The sequence below is a fragment of the Enhydra lutris genome, unplaced genomic scaffold, assembly GCF_002288905.1.
Source record: "Enhydra lutris kenyoni isolate GAN:26980312 unplaced genomic scaffold, ASM228890v2 scaffoldscaffold2, whole genome shotgun sequence".
NCBI lineage: Eukaryota > Metazoa > Chordata > Mammalia > Carnivora > Mustelidae > Enhydra > Enhydra lutris.
In genome coordinates, this window is record NW_019154086.1 from 11,719,527 (window position 1) to 11,735,530 (window position 16,004).

At 37.1% G+C, this 16,004-nt stretch overlaps 1 protein-coding gene across 3 annotated transcripts; it reads right to left on the reverse strand.

The window, feature by feature from the left end:
* Window positions 1-642: 642 nt before the first annotated feature.
* On the reverse strand, window positions 643-15,997 carry LOC111147306 (NADH:ubiquinone oxidoreductase subunit B5). 3 transcript variants are annotated; one of them, XM_022503285.1, is made up of 6 exons: window positions 15,744-15,997; window positions 8,354-8,442; window positions 7,200-7,266; window positions 5,391-5,452; window positions 4,237-4,343; window positions 643-871 (listed from the first exon to the last, which is right to left on the reverse strand). In XM_022503285.1, the coding sequence occupies exons 1-6, from the start codon at window positions 15,865-15,867 to the stop codon at window positions 751-753; spliced, it is 570 nt and encodes a 189-aa protein (XP_022358993.1). In that variant the 5' UTR covers window positions 15,868-15,997; the 3' UTR covers window positions 643-750. The 3 variants fall into 3 exon arrangements, with proteins under 3 accessions (XP_022358993.1, XP_022359002.1, XP_022359006.1); XM_022503298.1 differs by lacking the exon at window positions 4,237-4,343 and having other exon boundaries at window positions 758-871; window positions 15,744-15,880; XM_022503294.1 differs by lacking the exons at window positions 7,200-7,266; window positions 8,354-8,442 and having other exon boundaries at window positions 645-871; window positions 15,744-15,876.
* Between the last annotated feature and the right edge of the window lie 7 nt (window positions 15,998-16,004).

Genomic DNA, 16,004 nt, shown 5'->3' on the forward strand with positions numbered 1-16,004 from the left:
CCTTGTGCAGCTTTTCCAGTATTTACAAAAAAAGGACTCTAGGAATCTTAAGAGATTGCATATAAGAAAACAGGTGCAAGTCTGTATGCATTTAAAAAGCATAATATACTACACTACATCTGAAACTAATATAACATTGTATGTCTATTATACTTCAGTAAAAATCACTTTAGTGACAAAGTTTTAAGGCAGAAAGCATGAAAATATTCAACTGAGATTTGTACACTGAAAAATTGTTTATTAAGATGTTAATGTTTTATATAGTTAGTTCAGTAATTATATAATTTAAAATTCTGAATCACCTCTGGATAATCTAGACATGTATGTAAACTACTATATTTCCTGATATTTAACATCATTAGACTTCTCTAACTTTCAATTATCAGACAAAATATTAAACTTTCAAAGTCACATCCTTAGGAGTTCATAAATTCCTATTTGCCCCAGTTTTTTAAATATATGATAAACCTTAAAGGAGGAAGCCAAAATCCACAAATCAAGTCTTATTCTGCCTTTCACAATGTATATCAAATCAACACAATGTACACTTTAAATATCTTCATTTTGTGAATTATGCCTCAATAAAGCTAAAAAAAATGAAATCCCACACAAAAGTCTTAATCTGCACCAATGCTGAGAAAGAGTGCAATGAAAGATATTTTATTCATCATGTGAGCAAAAATACAGAATATATTTACTGATTAATTTTCCCCTAAAGAGAATATACTTTGTATGTAGAGAAGTAAATGGTTAATTGTCGGGAGTTGCTTTTGGAGAATAATCTATCAGTGCCTTATCAACAGTCGGATACTGATACCAGGGACCATCACCTCTCGCACGCATTAACCTTCGCACTTCCAGCTCCTGTAACCTGTAACAAACAGGATAGCAATATTGTGAGTCCAGTATTTCCAACTGCAAAGTTATCTCCATAAAGAATAACCACTAGAGAGTCTTTTGCTTTTATGTAAAGTATTATCTAAAGAATTTATGTATTCATGTACCTCAATAGATCCATGTGTATGCATATATCTGATATGCACCTATGAGCAAAATTTGGGACTTATTTTTGACTTTCATTATCTTGCTTGGGTAGTTAGCCAACAAATCCTGTTTTTAATCTCCCGAACACCACCTGAGTTGATAATCTATTCTCTCCTCTTGTCCGTGCTGTTTATCTGGACAGATCACTTTTACATAAATAATGGTAATGCATTTCCTGTCTTCCTGCCTTTTAGAAAACCTCTTGGAGACCACATACTCCTGAAATAGTCCCTCTCCAAAGTAAACCATAAGAGACTCTTAACTATAGAGAACAAAAAGGGTTGCAGGAGGCGGAGGTGAGTGGGGGATGGGCTAAATGGGTGATGGGTACTAAGGAGTGCACTTGTGTTGAGCACTAGGTGTTGTATCTAAGTGATGAATCGCTAAATTCTACTCCTGAAACCAATATTACACTATATGCTAATTAGAATTTAGATAAAAACTTCAAAAATAAAAAATGAAAGTCTCTTCTCCATCAAACCTTTTTCCTTCCATTTTTACAGATTATATATTAAATTTTTCATATGACTGAAAATTTATCACAGTTAAATAATTCACTTTATTAACCTTAACCAGCTTACTAACCCTATATCTCCTGTCTATGAGAAATTACAAACCTTTGTGATTGTTATCTAATAGAGTACACATCTTCCTTTTTTTTTTTTTTTTTTTAGGATTATGTATCTTCATATTATCCTTTTTCTTTTCTATTCTTTAGAATGTAATTATCCAAGGGGCACCTGGGTGGCTCAGCCATTAAGCAGCTGCCTTCATCTCAGATCATGATCCCCTCAGTCCTGGGATTGAGCCCCGAGTCTGGTTCCCTCCTCGGTGGGAAGCCTACTTCTCCATCTCCATCTCCCCCTGCTTGTGTTCCTACTCTTGCTGTCTCTCTCTTTGCTAAATAAATAAATAATTAATCTTTTAAAAAATCAGAATGTAATTATCCAAAATCAAATATTAAAATACTCATCAAAAGGACTGGTTAAATGACTAATGTTTCCCCCTTGTAAGAGAATACTAGGCACCTGTTAAAAAGAATGAGGAAAACCTATATACAGTAAATATAGATGCTACATATATGGTTAAATTAAAAATGCAGGGTCTATAGTAGCAACGTTCACAATAGCCAAACTGTGGAAAGAGCAGAAATGCCCTTCAACAGACCAATGGATAAATAAGATGGGGCACAGATTGCATGGATCACTACACCAAACAATAAATCATGGAACACTACACCAAAACTAATGATGTACTGTATGGTGACTAACATAATAAAAAAAAAAAAAATGCAAGGTATAAAATGAGGATGTGTAGCATCTTCTCATTTCATTAAAAAATAGAAAGTAATCATCTGTGACTATGTAGATGTACACATGCAGAGAGTTTAAAAAACCTGGAGGGTCATAATTAATAGTTATCTCTAGGGAGAGCCATTATGGGAGAAAGTCCCTTTCTATTTTGTATCTTTCTTTTATGCTTAAGTTTTCCAAATACCTAAATACACTTTTTAAAAAATGTAGGTACTTAAAAAAAAAAAAAAAAAAAAAGTAGGTACTCTCATTCCATCCTCACAATGGCATCTTTTCTTTGGGGATAGAAGGCAGGGTTTTGTTTTTGTTTTTACTTTGTTTTGTCTGGAAATTTTATCTAAGGAATTCTGGGACTTTTTTTTTTTTTTTTTAAGATTTTATGTATTTGACAGAGAGATCACAAGTAGGCAGAAAGGCAGGCAGAGAGAGAGAGGAGGAAGCAGGCTCCCCGCAGGGCAGAGAGCCCGATTCAGGGCTCTATCCCAGTACCTTGGGACCATGACCTGAGCTGAAAGTAGAATCTCAACCCACTGAACCACCCAGGTGCCCCTAAAACATTATTTTTTTTAAAAAGATTTTATTTGGGGCATCTGCCTTCAGCTCGGGTCATGGTCCCAGGGTACTGGGATCGAGTCCCGCATCAGGGCTCTCTGCTCAGCAGGGAGCCTGCTTCCCTTCCTCTCTCTCTGCCTGCCTCTCTGCCTACTTGTGATCTCTGTCTGTCAAATAAATAAATAAAATCTTAAAAAAAATTTAAAACATATAACATTTGGTTTATCAGTGCCACTGCTAGGAATTTATATTTCAGATACACTAAATAAATATGCAGAAATCTACGTATGAGGATATTCACCATAGCACTATGTATATTATCAAAAAACTTGGAAAGAACCTAAGTACCAACAACACGGGACTGGTCAAAAAAATTAAGGCACATCCATCCAGCGAAATATATATGACCAGCCATTGAAACGAATGGGGTATATACTATTATAGAAAGATCACCAAGATATATTTAAGAGAAATGAAGACAGGGTGTAGAACAGTGTTTATAAGAGGATTCTATTTGTGTTAATATATTTTTATTTTTTTATTTAAATTCAATTAGCCAACGTACAGTACATCATTACTCTCAGATGTAGTGTTCAATAATTCATCAGTTGCATATAACACCCAAGCCTCATCAAATCACATGCCCTCCTTAATGCACATCACCCAATTACCCCATCCTCCCACCCACCTCCCCTCCAGCAGCCCCCAGTTTGCTCCCTATAGTTAAGTGTCTCTCATGGTTCTTCTCCCTCTCTGATGACTTCCCATTCAGTTTTCCCTCCCTTCACTTATGGTTCTCTGCACTGTTTCTTATATTCCATATATGAGTGAAACTGTGTGATAATTGACTTTCTCTGATTGACTTATTTCCCTCAGCATAATACCCTCCAGTTCCACCCACATTGATAAATGATAAGTATTAGTGTTAATACTTATAAATAAAAATACTAGTGTATTTTTAATGCACAGGTGTTTTTTTAGCAACAGATGAAAGAAATAACTAAATAGTAGTCACTTTCAAATATGAGACTAGGTAGAAGAGGAAAGGAAACTGAGGGATGGGGCAGAGGGAGGGGAGGGCTGCCCTGCACTTAAGAGTGGGATATTTTAAAAAAGAATTTCTTTTATTCTGACAGATATTATCAACTAATAGTCTCTCAGTCTCCAACTTATAAACTCACTACAAACAAGCTATTCCCTCCCTATCTTTACCTTTTACATGGAGCATCCTGTGCTGCTCTAGTTTATTAAATTTTTTCTCATGGCTTGCAACAGTAAAAAAGGATTTTCTTCCTTGCTCCCTTTCCTTATTTATTTATTTATTTACCGTAAATCAGACTTCTCAGCTTCAACCTGAAGGATAGCCATTGTTTTTTCATAATTCTTTTCAGGACTATCAAAGAAAGTTCGGGCAATCCATCTTGATATAGGATGCTACAAGAGAAAATTTGTTTATTTTTGTGAACAGTACTTTGCTCTTCTAGTTTCCTATTCTTTAAAATGGCCATCTCAGTTAAACCGATAATACTTACTAAATGCCAACTACTTCATATGTACTTTAAATAATTTTAATCCATTACATGGATACTATTTTTGTCCCCATTTTATACACAAGCAACTTGCACAATGTTATACAGTTACTAAGTGCCAGCATCTGGACTCAAACCAGGTCTGTCTAACTCCAAAACCTGTGCTTTTGCCGTTATACTACATGGAGTACCTTAAGTGGCAGATTTAGGAACCAAACCCAGAGTTTGGTGATCAAAAACTGAAGCTCCTTCTCTCAGCACTCCTTCTCTCTGTATGGCCTGCCTTAAGTTGCAATAATGATACATTTCTTTTCTGAAATACAGTTCATTTAGGTAATAAAACACTATAGTATTTAATCTAGGCCATCTCACTACAATACTTATAAAGACAAGTAACAGACTTAACTTCAGGTTTTAGTAGCAGTGATAGCATAGTAAAATGACTAACAGTATGGGCTGTCGGGCCATGCCTACCTAGGTTCCAATACTGGCCCTACTTCTTGGACAGGTCACTTATCCTATTTTAAGCCTCAGTCTCTTCATCTCTGAATTGGGAATAATAATAGCACATTTCACATGGGATAAGAGAGTATTTGCAAAATACTACCATAGTGCCTGCTACACAGCTGATGCTCAATAAAGAACAGCTAGCATTAGCACAGGTAACATCTTTCCTCGGGCATTGAACTGAGGATAAATGCTGACTGTTACTCTGCTAGGATAAGAACACACTACAGAGTCATTCTTTAAAAAAAAAAAAACCATGAAGATTAAAGTAATAAAACAGAAAATTACCAAAAGAAGTTGTTTGTAAAAGGTTAGGACAAAATGCATCATCTACTTGTTATCGAAAACTGAATATAAAACAGTATTGTAATTGCTAAATTAAGACATTAATCAGTGCACCGACAAGATACCCAACAGAAAGTAACTTTCAATGGCCCAGACCCACCTTGAAATATTCCCAGTGTTCTGGGATGTAGCCTTCTGGAATCTCTGCTAACTCAGCTTCACCTAATAAGAGAAAACAGTGATGTCCAATTTTAGTATCAGGAGTTTATAATATTAATTCTTCCCCATTTAAGTAAGAAACCAACTTCTTGTGATTTTAAAGGAACTTCTGTTTGTACCAATGAAGATTAAAACACAGCTGACCCTTGAACAACATGAGTTTGAATGGCATGGGTCTACTTACACATGGAGTTTTCTACTGTATAGTACTGTAAATGTATTTTCTCTTCCTTAAGATTTTCTTAGTAACATTTGTTCTCTAGCTTACTTTATTTTTTCATTTAATTTTATTTATCTGAGAAATAGAACATACGCATAGGTGGGGAGGGGCAGAGAAAGAGGGAGAAGGAGAGAAGCAGACTCTCTGCTGGGGAGTGGCCGAGCCTGATGTGGGGTTGGATCTTACAACCATGAAATCATGACCTGATCTGAAACCAAGAGGTGGACACTTAACCAACTGAGCCACCTAAGCACCCCTCTCTAACTTACTTTATTAATAAGAATACACTATATAATTAAAAAAACATTCAAAGTATGTGTTAATCCACTCTTTTTTTTTTAAAGATATTATTTATTTATTTGACAGATAGAGATCACAAGTAGGCAGAGAGGCAGGCAGAGAGAGAGAGAGAGAGGAAGAGAAGCAGGCCTCCTGCTGAGCAGAGAGCCTGACGTGGGGCTCGATCCCAGGACCCTGGGATCACGACCCGAGCCGAAAGCAGTGGCTTTAACCCACTGAGCCACCCAGGCGCCCCTGTGTTAATCCACTCTTTATGTTATTGATAAGGCTTCTGGTCAACAAGAGGCTATTAGTAAAATTTTGCGGGGAGTCAAAAATTACATGTGATTTTTGACTGAGCAGGGGGTTGACACCCCAACACTATTCAAGGATCAAGGAGCAACTGTATTTTAATCACTTTAATGTGGTTGAAAATCATTTCATTCATTAGATATTTTTAGATGTCTTCTATGTGTAAGGCATTGCCTATAGACGTTGTGTAAGAGTTTCAAACTTTGTTTTTATATAGTATAACAAAATATAATAAAGAACACATTCCTTTTGGTTTTTCCTATCATTGCCAGACAAAGCATTTTAGAATTCAAGATGTTAGAAGTACTTTGGGCAGAATTTCCCATGGAAACCTAATGTTAGCTGTCTTTCACAGTTTCATTCTTTTTTATTTAGAAGATTATAATTTTATGTGTTCCAAGAAGGATAAAAAAAATTCTTCCATCACTCAGCCTCTCTTCCACCTCTCTTTCTATTTTCCTTATTCAGATTTGTCCAAACTGGTTTGGAGAAATGAGGAGGAGGAAAACAAGGCTTTTTGAAGCCTTCTATAGCCTCTACAGAGTTGATGACCTTAAAGGTTTTTGGAGGGAAAAAAAAAATTTAAAAAAAACATTGTATACTATTGCAGATTGTTATTTGGTTACTGTAAAATAAAATCTCATGCCTATGTTTATTATTTAAATAATTTTTCTCAGGGCACCTGGGTGGCTCAGTTAGTTAAGCATCTGCCTTTGGCTCAGGTCATGATGCCAGGGTCCTGGGATCGAGTCCTGCATCAGGCTCCCTGTTCAGCAGTGCCTGCCATGCCCCCGTTTGTGTTACCTCTCTGTCAAATAAATAAATAAAATCTTAAAAAAAAAGATTAAAAAACAAATAACTTTCTTTATAATATCCATAACTTCTGTTATTAATGTAGAGGTCTTAAAATTTTACCAATTCAGTCAGAGAGGTACTTACCAATGAATATATTCACCAGAGTTATGCCAATGACTACTGGAATCCCAGTCAACAAAATGTAGAATTTCTGTTGAGATTAAAAAATGGTTTTCAAATAATCATTTTCTAACTCTCTTTCCCCACTCTCAAACTGTCTACCATTTTTTAATTCCTTACATTTCCTATAAAATAAACTGGCCAAATTGGAGATGTGGTACCAAATTACTTCTGAGATTTTCTTTCACTCTAACTTCTAGATGCCTATGTTTGGCACTAAAAATGAAAGAAAAAAGTAAGGATGAATTAATTATATAATACCATATCTATTTAAGTGGTTTTTCATTTTTTGGTTGACACAATGTAATAATAGTTGAGAAGTTTTTGTAGTAAGATGAAAATGGTAAAAACATCTGAGTGACTTCAACCACTACAGAGTTTGAGTTGGTGATGACAAGAAATGTGGGAGCTTAACCATGAGGATGAAGAGGGACATTAAGCACAAAGGGCAAGCAAGAGGTCTAGAGGGCAGCCATTGCTCAAACGGTCAGAGCTGAAGGAAGTGTGGCAGAGTCCAGACACTCTTCCATCTTCCAAGACTCTACTTTTCCTTATAGAACCTTGATATACAAATATACAGCCAGTAGCCCACTTGATCCTCTGAAATCAATGTTCCTGAACAATACAGAAATAAAAAATTATAACCCAAAATAATGGAGTTATTTATTTAAAGAAGTCTTTCAATGAGTTCCCTGGTAATTTAAAGAATATTTAAGTAATACAGATAACTATCCCCAAGCAAATACATTTTCAAAGTCCTATAATTTATAGATTTTGGTGTGTGTGTGTGTGTGTGTGTGTGTGTGTGTGCATGTGCAAGGGAACACAGATTATATTTCAAAACCCCACAATCTTAAGAATAAGGGAATGGCTCAAATTTTACCTCTAATGCATATGAGTCCTTTTTATAAAGAAGTAAAGGTTCACTAATTTAAAAAGAAATTCAGGAACAAATCAGACATTACTCAAAATCTCAGTATCAATTGAGAAAAGAAATATGAATTTACAAAATAACAACTTTTTAAAATGAAAGATGTTCTCTAAATAAACAACAACAAAAAAAAACCACATTCCTATTTGTATGTAAAGAGTTTAGTTCAGCAAAATTTTTAACTCACCATTAACCTCAAAAAACGCTTGTCATAGAATGCAGATGGTTTGATGATAAATAGTCTTTTCCCATGGTCTCCACTATGTCGCACAGGAGCTGGAAATATTAAACTACCCTGTTATATGCAAGGCTCAAGTTATACTGTTATATTCTGAGATCAAAGCAGGTTATAAGAAAATATACACGCATAAATGTTTAATGTGAATTAAGATAAAAATACATATTTTTATTTGAGTACTAAAGGCAGAGTAGATATCTTTAAACAGAGACTGGTATACTGTTGTAAACTATAGTTCTCTCCATTTTTCAACATTAAAGAAATATCTAAATCATGTTTGAATTTGTTTCCATTGCAGGCAAGAAGGTCAGATACTTGGCAGGCTACTTATCTTTGTTTACCTCTACAATAAATATTTGCTACAGTTATTAAGTAAACAAACTTAAATTGTGTCATTTCACATGATGAGGCAATATACATTAGGAGCTCACAGCAAACTAGATAGAAAGACATTTATTTAACATATCTCCAGCAGGAATTTGAACTTGTTCAAAAGTAAACACTCTAACATACCTCGATAAAATCATTCGGTAATACGTTTCTGATTGTGAGTATCATCCTCTTCATATTCTCACTCAGATGGAATGTAATCAATTCTCACTGGAGATAAACTGAGGCAAAATTTCACTCCTGATCTTTTTTCTACATGATTTCCCTTTCTTGGATGTCTGGAAGGACCAATGCAAACACTGTAAGCCCTTTCTGCTGAAAGCAGGAAAGGATCTTACTGTTACTGGGAAACTGAAGTTACTGTTTCTGCTGAGTGTAACTGTATTCAAGGAAATTTCACGTGAGAGTCACTGTGGGATAAAAACTACTTCCCATTAAAGGAATTTCAGTCATTACAGAGCTCATAAAGATTTGTATCCTTTGTTCAAGCTTAAATGTCTGGAATGCCCTCCCCTCTCCTGAAATCTATTCTTTAGGCCCAGATGACATTTTATCCTCCAAGAAACCAACCCTCTTTCCAAGCATGTGAGATCTCCACCTTTCAACTGCTGTACATTCTAGTGATATTCATACTTGTTTTCACTGTTCCCACTGAAACATAAACGTCCCACTGAAATATAAATGTCTTGAAGTTAAGAATACAGGAACTGTATTCTTAATTTTGGCATCACATACAGCAGCTTGTAATGAATTTAGAAGGTTAATTCATAAAAGAATTAGAAGCTGGCATGAATTTACTGGGTACAATTCATACTATTAAGGCTTCTAAAATAACAAGAGAATGTGACAAAGTAATTATGTATTTCAGAAAACAATTTGAAAGATACAATGGAATTCTTTATGGACTACGTGGGGAAAAAAGGGCTGGATAACAGTATAAACCACTCATTAATTAAATAAATATCTAAGTGCCTACTATGCAGAGGTCCTATGCTAGGCCTACAGTCTCAAAGGGATATAGATCCTGCTGGGAGAAACAAATAAACATAATTAGACATCTGTAAGGACAAAACAGAGAAGAAACAGGATGCAATGTCAGAGAAAAAACAGGCCCAGGAGTTTCTATTTACACAGGATGGTGAGGATGGGGGAGTATGAAGAAGGTGCATTATAAGCTGAGCGAAAGAGCAATTTAGGTGAATTTGTAAGGGGTAACTGATTGATTGATTACACCCAAAGGTGCTGGTTACTTAATTCAGTAACCTGCCAAAAGGCTCTCTCCACAGCCCTGAGAGGTCAAGACTTCTATACATGGCCTGGATGAGGTGAAAATGACATTCCTGATGACACAAAGCTACTACTACCAGAGTGACTACTACACTGATGATGAAGTGGGATCCCAAAAGTCTTCATACTGATTTTTTTAAAATTTTATTAACATATAATGTGTTATTTGCTTCCAGACTACAGGTCTGTGAATCATCAGTCTTACACAATTCACAACACTCACCATAGCACATATCGTCCTCAATTTCCATAACCTAGCCACCCCAACCCTCCCACCCCCCAACCCCCTGCAATCCTCAGTTTATTTCCTGAGATTAAGAGTGTCTTATGGTGTCTCCCTCCCCAGTCCCATCTTGCTTCTTCATACACATTTACAAAAGGCTGATTCTAAAAGGATTAAATAGAGTTAAGTGGAAGTTCCTGACTGCATCCTCTGAAAGTTGCTCACAGGTTTAAGAAGAATCATTGGTGTGATGTGGTTATCAAGAATGCCAAAGACAGGGCGCCTGGGTGGCTCAGTGGGTTAAGCCGCTACCTTCGGCTCAGGTCATGATCTCAGGGTCCTGGGATCGAGTCCCGCATCGGGCTCTCTGCTTGGCAGGGAGCCTGCTTCCCTCCCTCTCTCTGCCTGCCTCTCTGTCTACTTGTGATCTCTCTCTGTCAAATAAATAAATAAAATCTTAAAAAAAAAAAAAAAAAAAGAATGCCAAAGACAGTTCAATCTTAATCTTATGTACTAGAAGCATAGGGTCAAAATAGGAGAAGCACCCACCCCCATCTCCTAACCACACCTGCAGAAGTGTATCCATCCCAGAGCACACTGTTTTAGAGAAACAATCTGGAGAACACTCCAATTTTAGCAACCAGGATGGCAAACAACCTGGAAACTGATACAGTGAACCTTAAAGAACTGAAACTGATTGGCCTACAAAAAAGAAGTCTGGGTAGAAACCAGATAAATGTCTTTAAATAGCTAAAGGGCAAAAAAAAAAAAAAAAAAAGCAAGCTAAAGGGCTGTCCCATGACAAAGGGCTTATACTAGTCTGTATTGGCCTGAAAGGAAGAACCAGGATCAATGTGTGAAAGAAAAATTTTCAGCTTAATACAAGGAACAAATTTCTAACAATTTTACTGGTTCAAAATAAAATTGGACTATATCTCCAGTTCCCCTTTATGGAATTATTCAATATCAACAATGGGAGGTAACAAGGATACTCTGGGGGTTGGCCTAGAGGATTTCTAAGGTCCTTTTCCTCAAAGAATCTGAACATATGGCCTATCTTAGAACAAAAGGGCATACCATTGGACTTTATCAGTCTGAATGATTCCCTTCCAACTCCGAGAACTCTTCTTTTGAACTTACTTTCCTCTTTTCCGAAAGGTTTTCCCCAGGCTCTTTGAACAGTTACCTCCACACCTCGTGCTTCAGGGTCAAGATCAAATGTAACCTCCTCGAAGAGGTCTTCTCTGGCTACCCTATTTAAAGCTGGCCTCCCACTTATCCTCCTTAACATCATTTGGTTAGTTCCCTTAGAACAATACACACTAGGCCTGATTTTTTTTTTTCCCAAGGCCTGATTTTTTTTTAAGCCTGATTATTTTGCTGAAGTCCATCAGGTGAAGGACTAGATTATTCAGTACTTCATCTCTAGTACCTTTAGCGTCTGCCACATGGAAGGTGCCCCATAAATATTGCTGAATTTACATTTAAGTAAATTAAATGTTAGTCAGGATCCTTCCTTGCCTTCTGAAAGTACTCAGAAGAGATAGTGTCCTCCCAATTTTCCTTTTCAATCTGGCAGACAGGCACAGAAAGACACATACACACAAACATACATACTCCACAGAAAGTGAGATGGATGACACTGCACGTTTTAAGGACAACTGATTATGAAAAACACTATTCATAGATATGGAAAATGTAACAAAAACTATGGGAGAATGCTTGGTCTGATTGCCTTCTAGCAATATTAATGCAGTTAGGAAAGTGAATTGCTTGCTTTCTTTACATACAATTACCCTAATGTTAAACAATAATTATTTTTGTCATTAAATGTGGTAAATAACTATTATTATTATTAGCTGTTCTAAAGTATACTTCATAGCACTAAACTCTTTTCAAATATTCTAAACCTTCATGATTTGTTGTTGATGTAGTAAGGCCATCTGCTTACAATCTAAAAATATTAGGGTGAACATTGCTTACAACCAGGTGACTGCCAGGATTTCTGGAACTCGATTCTCCTTCCACCAAAATACACATCTTCTACCATTCTCTAAAGCCTGAAATTTCTCAACTAGGTTTTCATTTAGCTTTATGAAACTAATTTAGCTTTATGAAACTAAATTTTTTTTTTTTAAGATTTTATTTATTTGACAGACGGAGATCACAAGTAGGCAGAGAAGCAGGTAGAGAGAGAGGAGGAAGCAGGCTCCATGCTAAGCAGAGATCCCGACGCAGGGCTTGATCCCAGGACCCTGGGATCATGACCTGAGCCGAAGGCAGAGGCTTTAACCCACTGAGCCACCCAGGTGCCCCTCAATAACTAATTTTTTTAAATGCAAATAACCTCAGGAAAGTTATGTTTTTGACAACTGTGGTATTTGTGAGGAACAAATAAGGTAGATTTTGTGTCTTCATGACAATAGAAAATTGGCCATTTTCTTTTTCTCATTCTCAGACTATTCCCAGTTAATGACTCCACCAACTCAATTACCCAGGATAAAAATCTCACTCATCTTCCTTGCACCTACTCCACGTTCATCAGCTGACAAGGCCTCTTGATTCTAAGATTCAAATTTTGTATTTCTTTCCATGCTGTCTTCACCTCACTCACTGGCTAAAGTAATCAACACCCCCTTAGAAGTCAACCAATATTCAGAAGCATCTTCCCAAAACACTACTGATGTTGCTCTCCTGCTAAAACATTCTCTCTCTGCAGCCTACAAAAGAGTTAAGATACTTTGGTTTCATATTCAGTGCTTCCACTCCTCCAATTTAACCCCCAACTTCCCGTTGTTAAGCTTTTTCTCTCAACACTTACCTATCCCGAGAGTCCCACATTCAGATCTATCAGAAAATACATCCTTGGGGCACCTGGGTGGCTCGTGGGTTGGGCTCTGCCTTCAGCCCAGGTCATGATCCCGATGTCCTGGGACTGAGCCCCACATTGGGCTCTCTGCTTAGCGGGGAGCCTGCTTCCCCCTCTCTCTCTGCCTGCCTCTCTGCTTACTTGTGATCTCTCTCTTTGTGTCAAACAAATAAATAAAATCTTAAAAAAAAAAAAAAAGAAAGAAAAGAAAATACTTCCTCTACTTTTCTGCCAATTGCATTTTTAAAACTATCCAGAATCCAGTTAAAATGTCTCACCTTCTATGTCTGAATTAACTCCATACTCTTTTGTTTATATAATCATTTAAATACTCTTCTCAGTTTTTTTAAACCATAATATGCACACATCAGTCTTCAAGTTAAAGCTCCTGCAGCTGAGGGAAGAACTTAAGCTTATTTCTCGAATCCTTTGATAGAAGACAATAAATAATTTAATAAAATAGAATACTTGCATCTCCTTACCTCCTGATTAAGGTTTTCAATGACAGTGGATGAAGATAACGGGACAGTACCAGATGTTTAAGAAAGGGGTGGCCACAGGGCTCTGTAGAAGGCTAATGCTTCTAAATCCAGGTGCTGTAGATTTTCCCACTCACTCTCACAACTTTCTTATGAGGTAGGTTAAAAATCACCCTCTTTTTTTTTTTTTTTTTAAGCAGTTCTTATGGTAAAATAAGTACCTTTCAAAACGACACTCTAAAAAGATGCAAACTTTTGCAGAAACGTATAAATTCTTGTCAGTTATAAATTCTTGTCAGTAGGAAAGAGTTTAGATTTATTTTATTTCTCTTGTCAACAGAATATAAGCATAGTTGTAATAAACATCCTCTTTTTTTAAAGATGAAGAAACGTAGGCTCCAAGTAATTGCCTTCCACTTGGCTTCCAAGATATGATGACCCAAAACCACATAGCTACTAAACTCTGAAGGCAGGATTTGAACATAGGCAGTCTAGCTCCAGGCAAAACAAAACAAGGCAAGGTTCTCTTCACTGCTGGATCTTACAGTCTCATAGGAGCAAACATAAGCAGTAAGAGATTAAAACCTTTTATTCCATGGTGAGAGTTGAGACCACCTGCAAAATACCTTGGAAAACAGGTATAAGGCTGCAACACAGTAACTCTAGCATAGCTATTAGATCCTTTCCTGCTCCCAGGTGTAGATTATAGATCCTTCCAGAATTCCATGAATGGGGAATAATATATAAAGAGGATTTGGGAATGATATTTTACCTGAGTTTATCTCCAGCAAGGCATGATTAAATACTATACCCAGCAAGTATTTGAAGAGGATATTTGTAATCAGAAATGGCTTACAAACAGGATTTATCAAAAAATGTTTGCACATGGAGTTTTTTAACAGGTTCAAATTTCTGCTGGAAATTTATTCAATACCACTGGTTCTTCCCATCATTTTTGCAACAAGTCTCTGTATAATGCTTCATCATGTGAAGTGACATAACTCAAATTAAACTGGAAGAAGAAAAAGGGTAAACAGATATTTTGAGGGTGGAGACCTTTTTGGCTTCACTTCCTCTCTACCTGCTTGTATTGCATAGAGCAGATAGCTTATGGTATATTTTTTTACCAAGAGCATTAAATGAATTAATACATTTAAAATCTTAGGATGGTACATGGCACATAGATGTTCAATAAATGTTAGCTACTGTTACTATTAAATTTGATGCAGTACTGCATTATTTTTGTAATAACGAAGTCACAGTTCCTTCATTAGTAAAATGGGGATAATAACATTATACGTACTTTGCAGAGTCTTTGAAAGAATTAGGTTGAATACAAGGCATCTGAGGCTTTGCTATTACGATTATTCATTCTCCTATAAGTCAATACACAGTCTCCAAGAAGCTCCAACTAGCCTTACCATGACCTTCCTGGACCTAGCGACTTTTCCTGCATGAGCCCCTTCCTTTCTAAGAAGTTATTAAAACTTATTATTTTATGACTCTGTTGATATCAAACGAATACAATCCAGGCTAGATTCATTACCACATGTTATTAACATTAACCCTAAAAACATAGTTTTTTTTTCCCCTTTGGTTTTAAAAGAAATATAAATTAAAACATTCTCATGGACCCTAAAAATATCGTGAAGGCACTGTGTCTACTTAAATGAGCGAGCCCTGAGCCTCTCCACCTCGGTTATCTATTACTTAGCATCGGTGGGCTCCTGGGCAACATGACTTCCAATTTTGTGGAACTAGTACGTGGTGTGGGTGGAATATACAAAGAATCTGGTGCCTGAGAAACATAGGTCTCAGCTCTATGCCCTTTTAACCCCTACTTCATCCGCAAATTAGCACCAAGTGGAATGGCTGAGAGGCAAAGTGCTTCACAAATGCTAACAACTGAAACGCGAACGCTCTAATTACTTCAGGAAAACCCTTGTCTTTTCACAAAGACCACGCTCCGTCTCTTCTCTCAAGCCCCAGGCCCTCAATTTCTCCCAGATCTCACCAAGGTCACCTGGAAAGAGTTCTCCATCTCTCACCCCACATCCCCTGAGCGCGCTTTCTCCCAAAGCTAGCACCCACCGACAGTCTTCGGAAAGCCACGGGTGAGGAAGCCCCCGAATCCGAGCCGAGTACCAAGCCGGCGGCCGGAGAGAGCAGCCACTGCAGTGACCGAAACCCGCCGCAATAAGCTCATGGCCGCCATGGTTACTACGGGCAGTTGACAAACTGGGGGAGGGGGGGGGGGGAGTAACGGGAGCCGAAAGAGCCAATTTACGAACCAGGACGAAGGCGGAAGGTGACCATGTTGAGTGAGGGCAAAGCCTATTTCTGTTTTCTCCA

Bases quoted from the DNA above. Each gene is read 5' to 3' on its own strand.
- LOC111147306 (XM_022503285.1), bottom strand. From the start codon at position 15,867: ATGGCGGCCATGAGCTTATTGCGGCGGGTTTCGGTCACTGCAGTGGCT. The intron at 7,267-8,353 runs GTGAGTTAAAAA...TAATCTCAACAG, and splicing joins AGCGTTTTTTGAGGTTAATG to AAATTCTACATTTTGTTGAC. The intron at 4,344-5,390 runs GTGGGTCTGGGC...TTTCTCTTGTAG, and splicing joins AACACTGGGAATATTTCAAG to CATCCTATATCAAGATGGAT.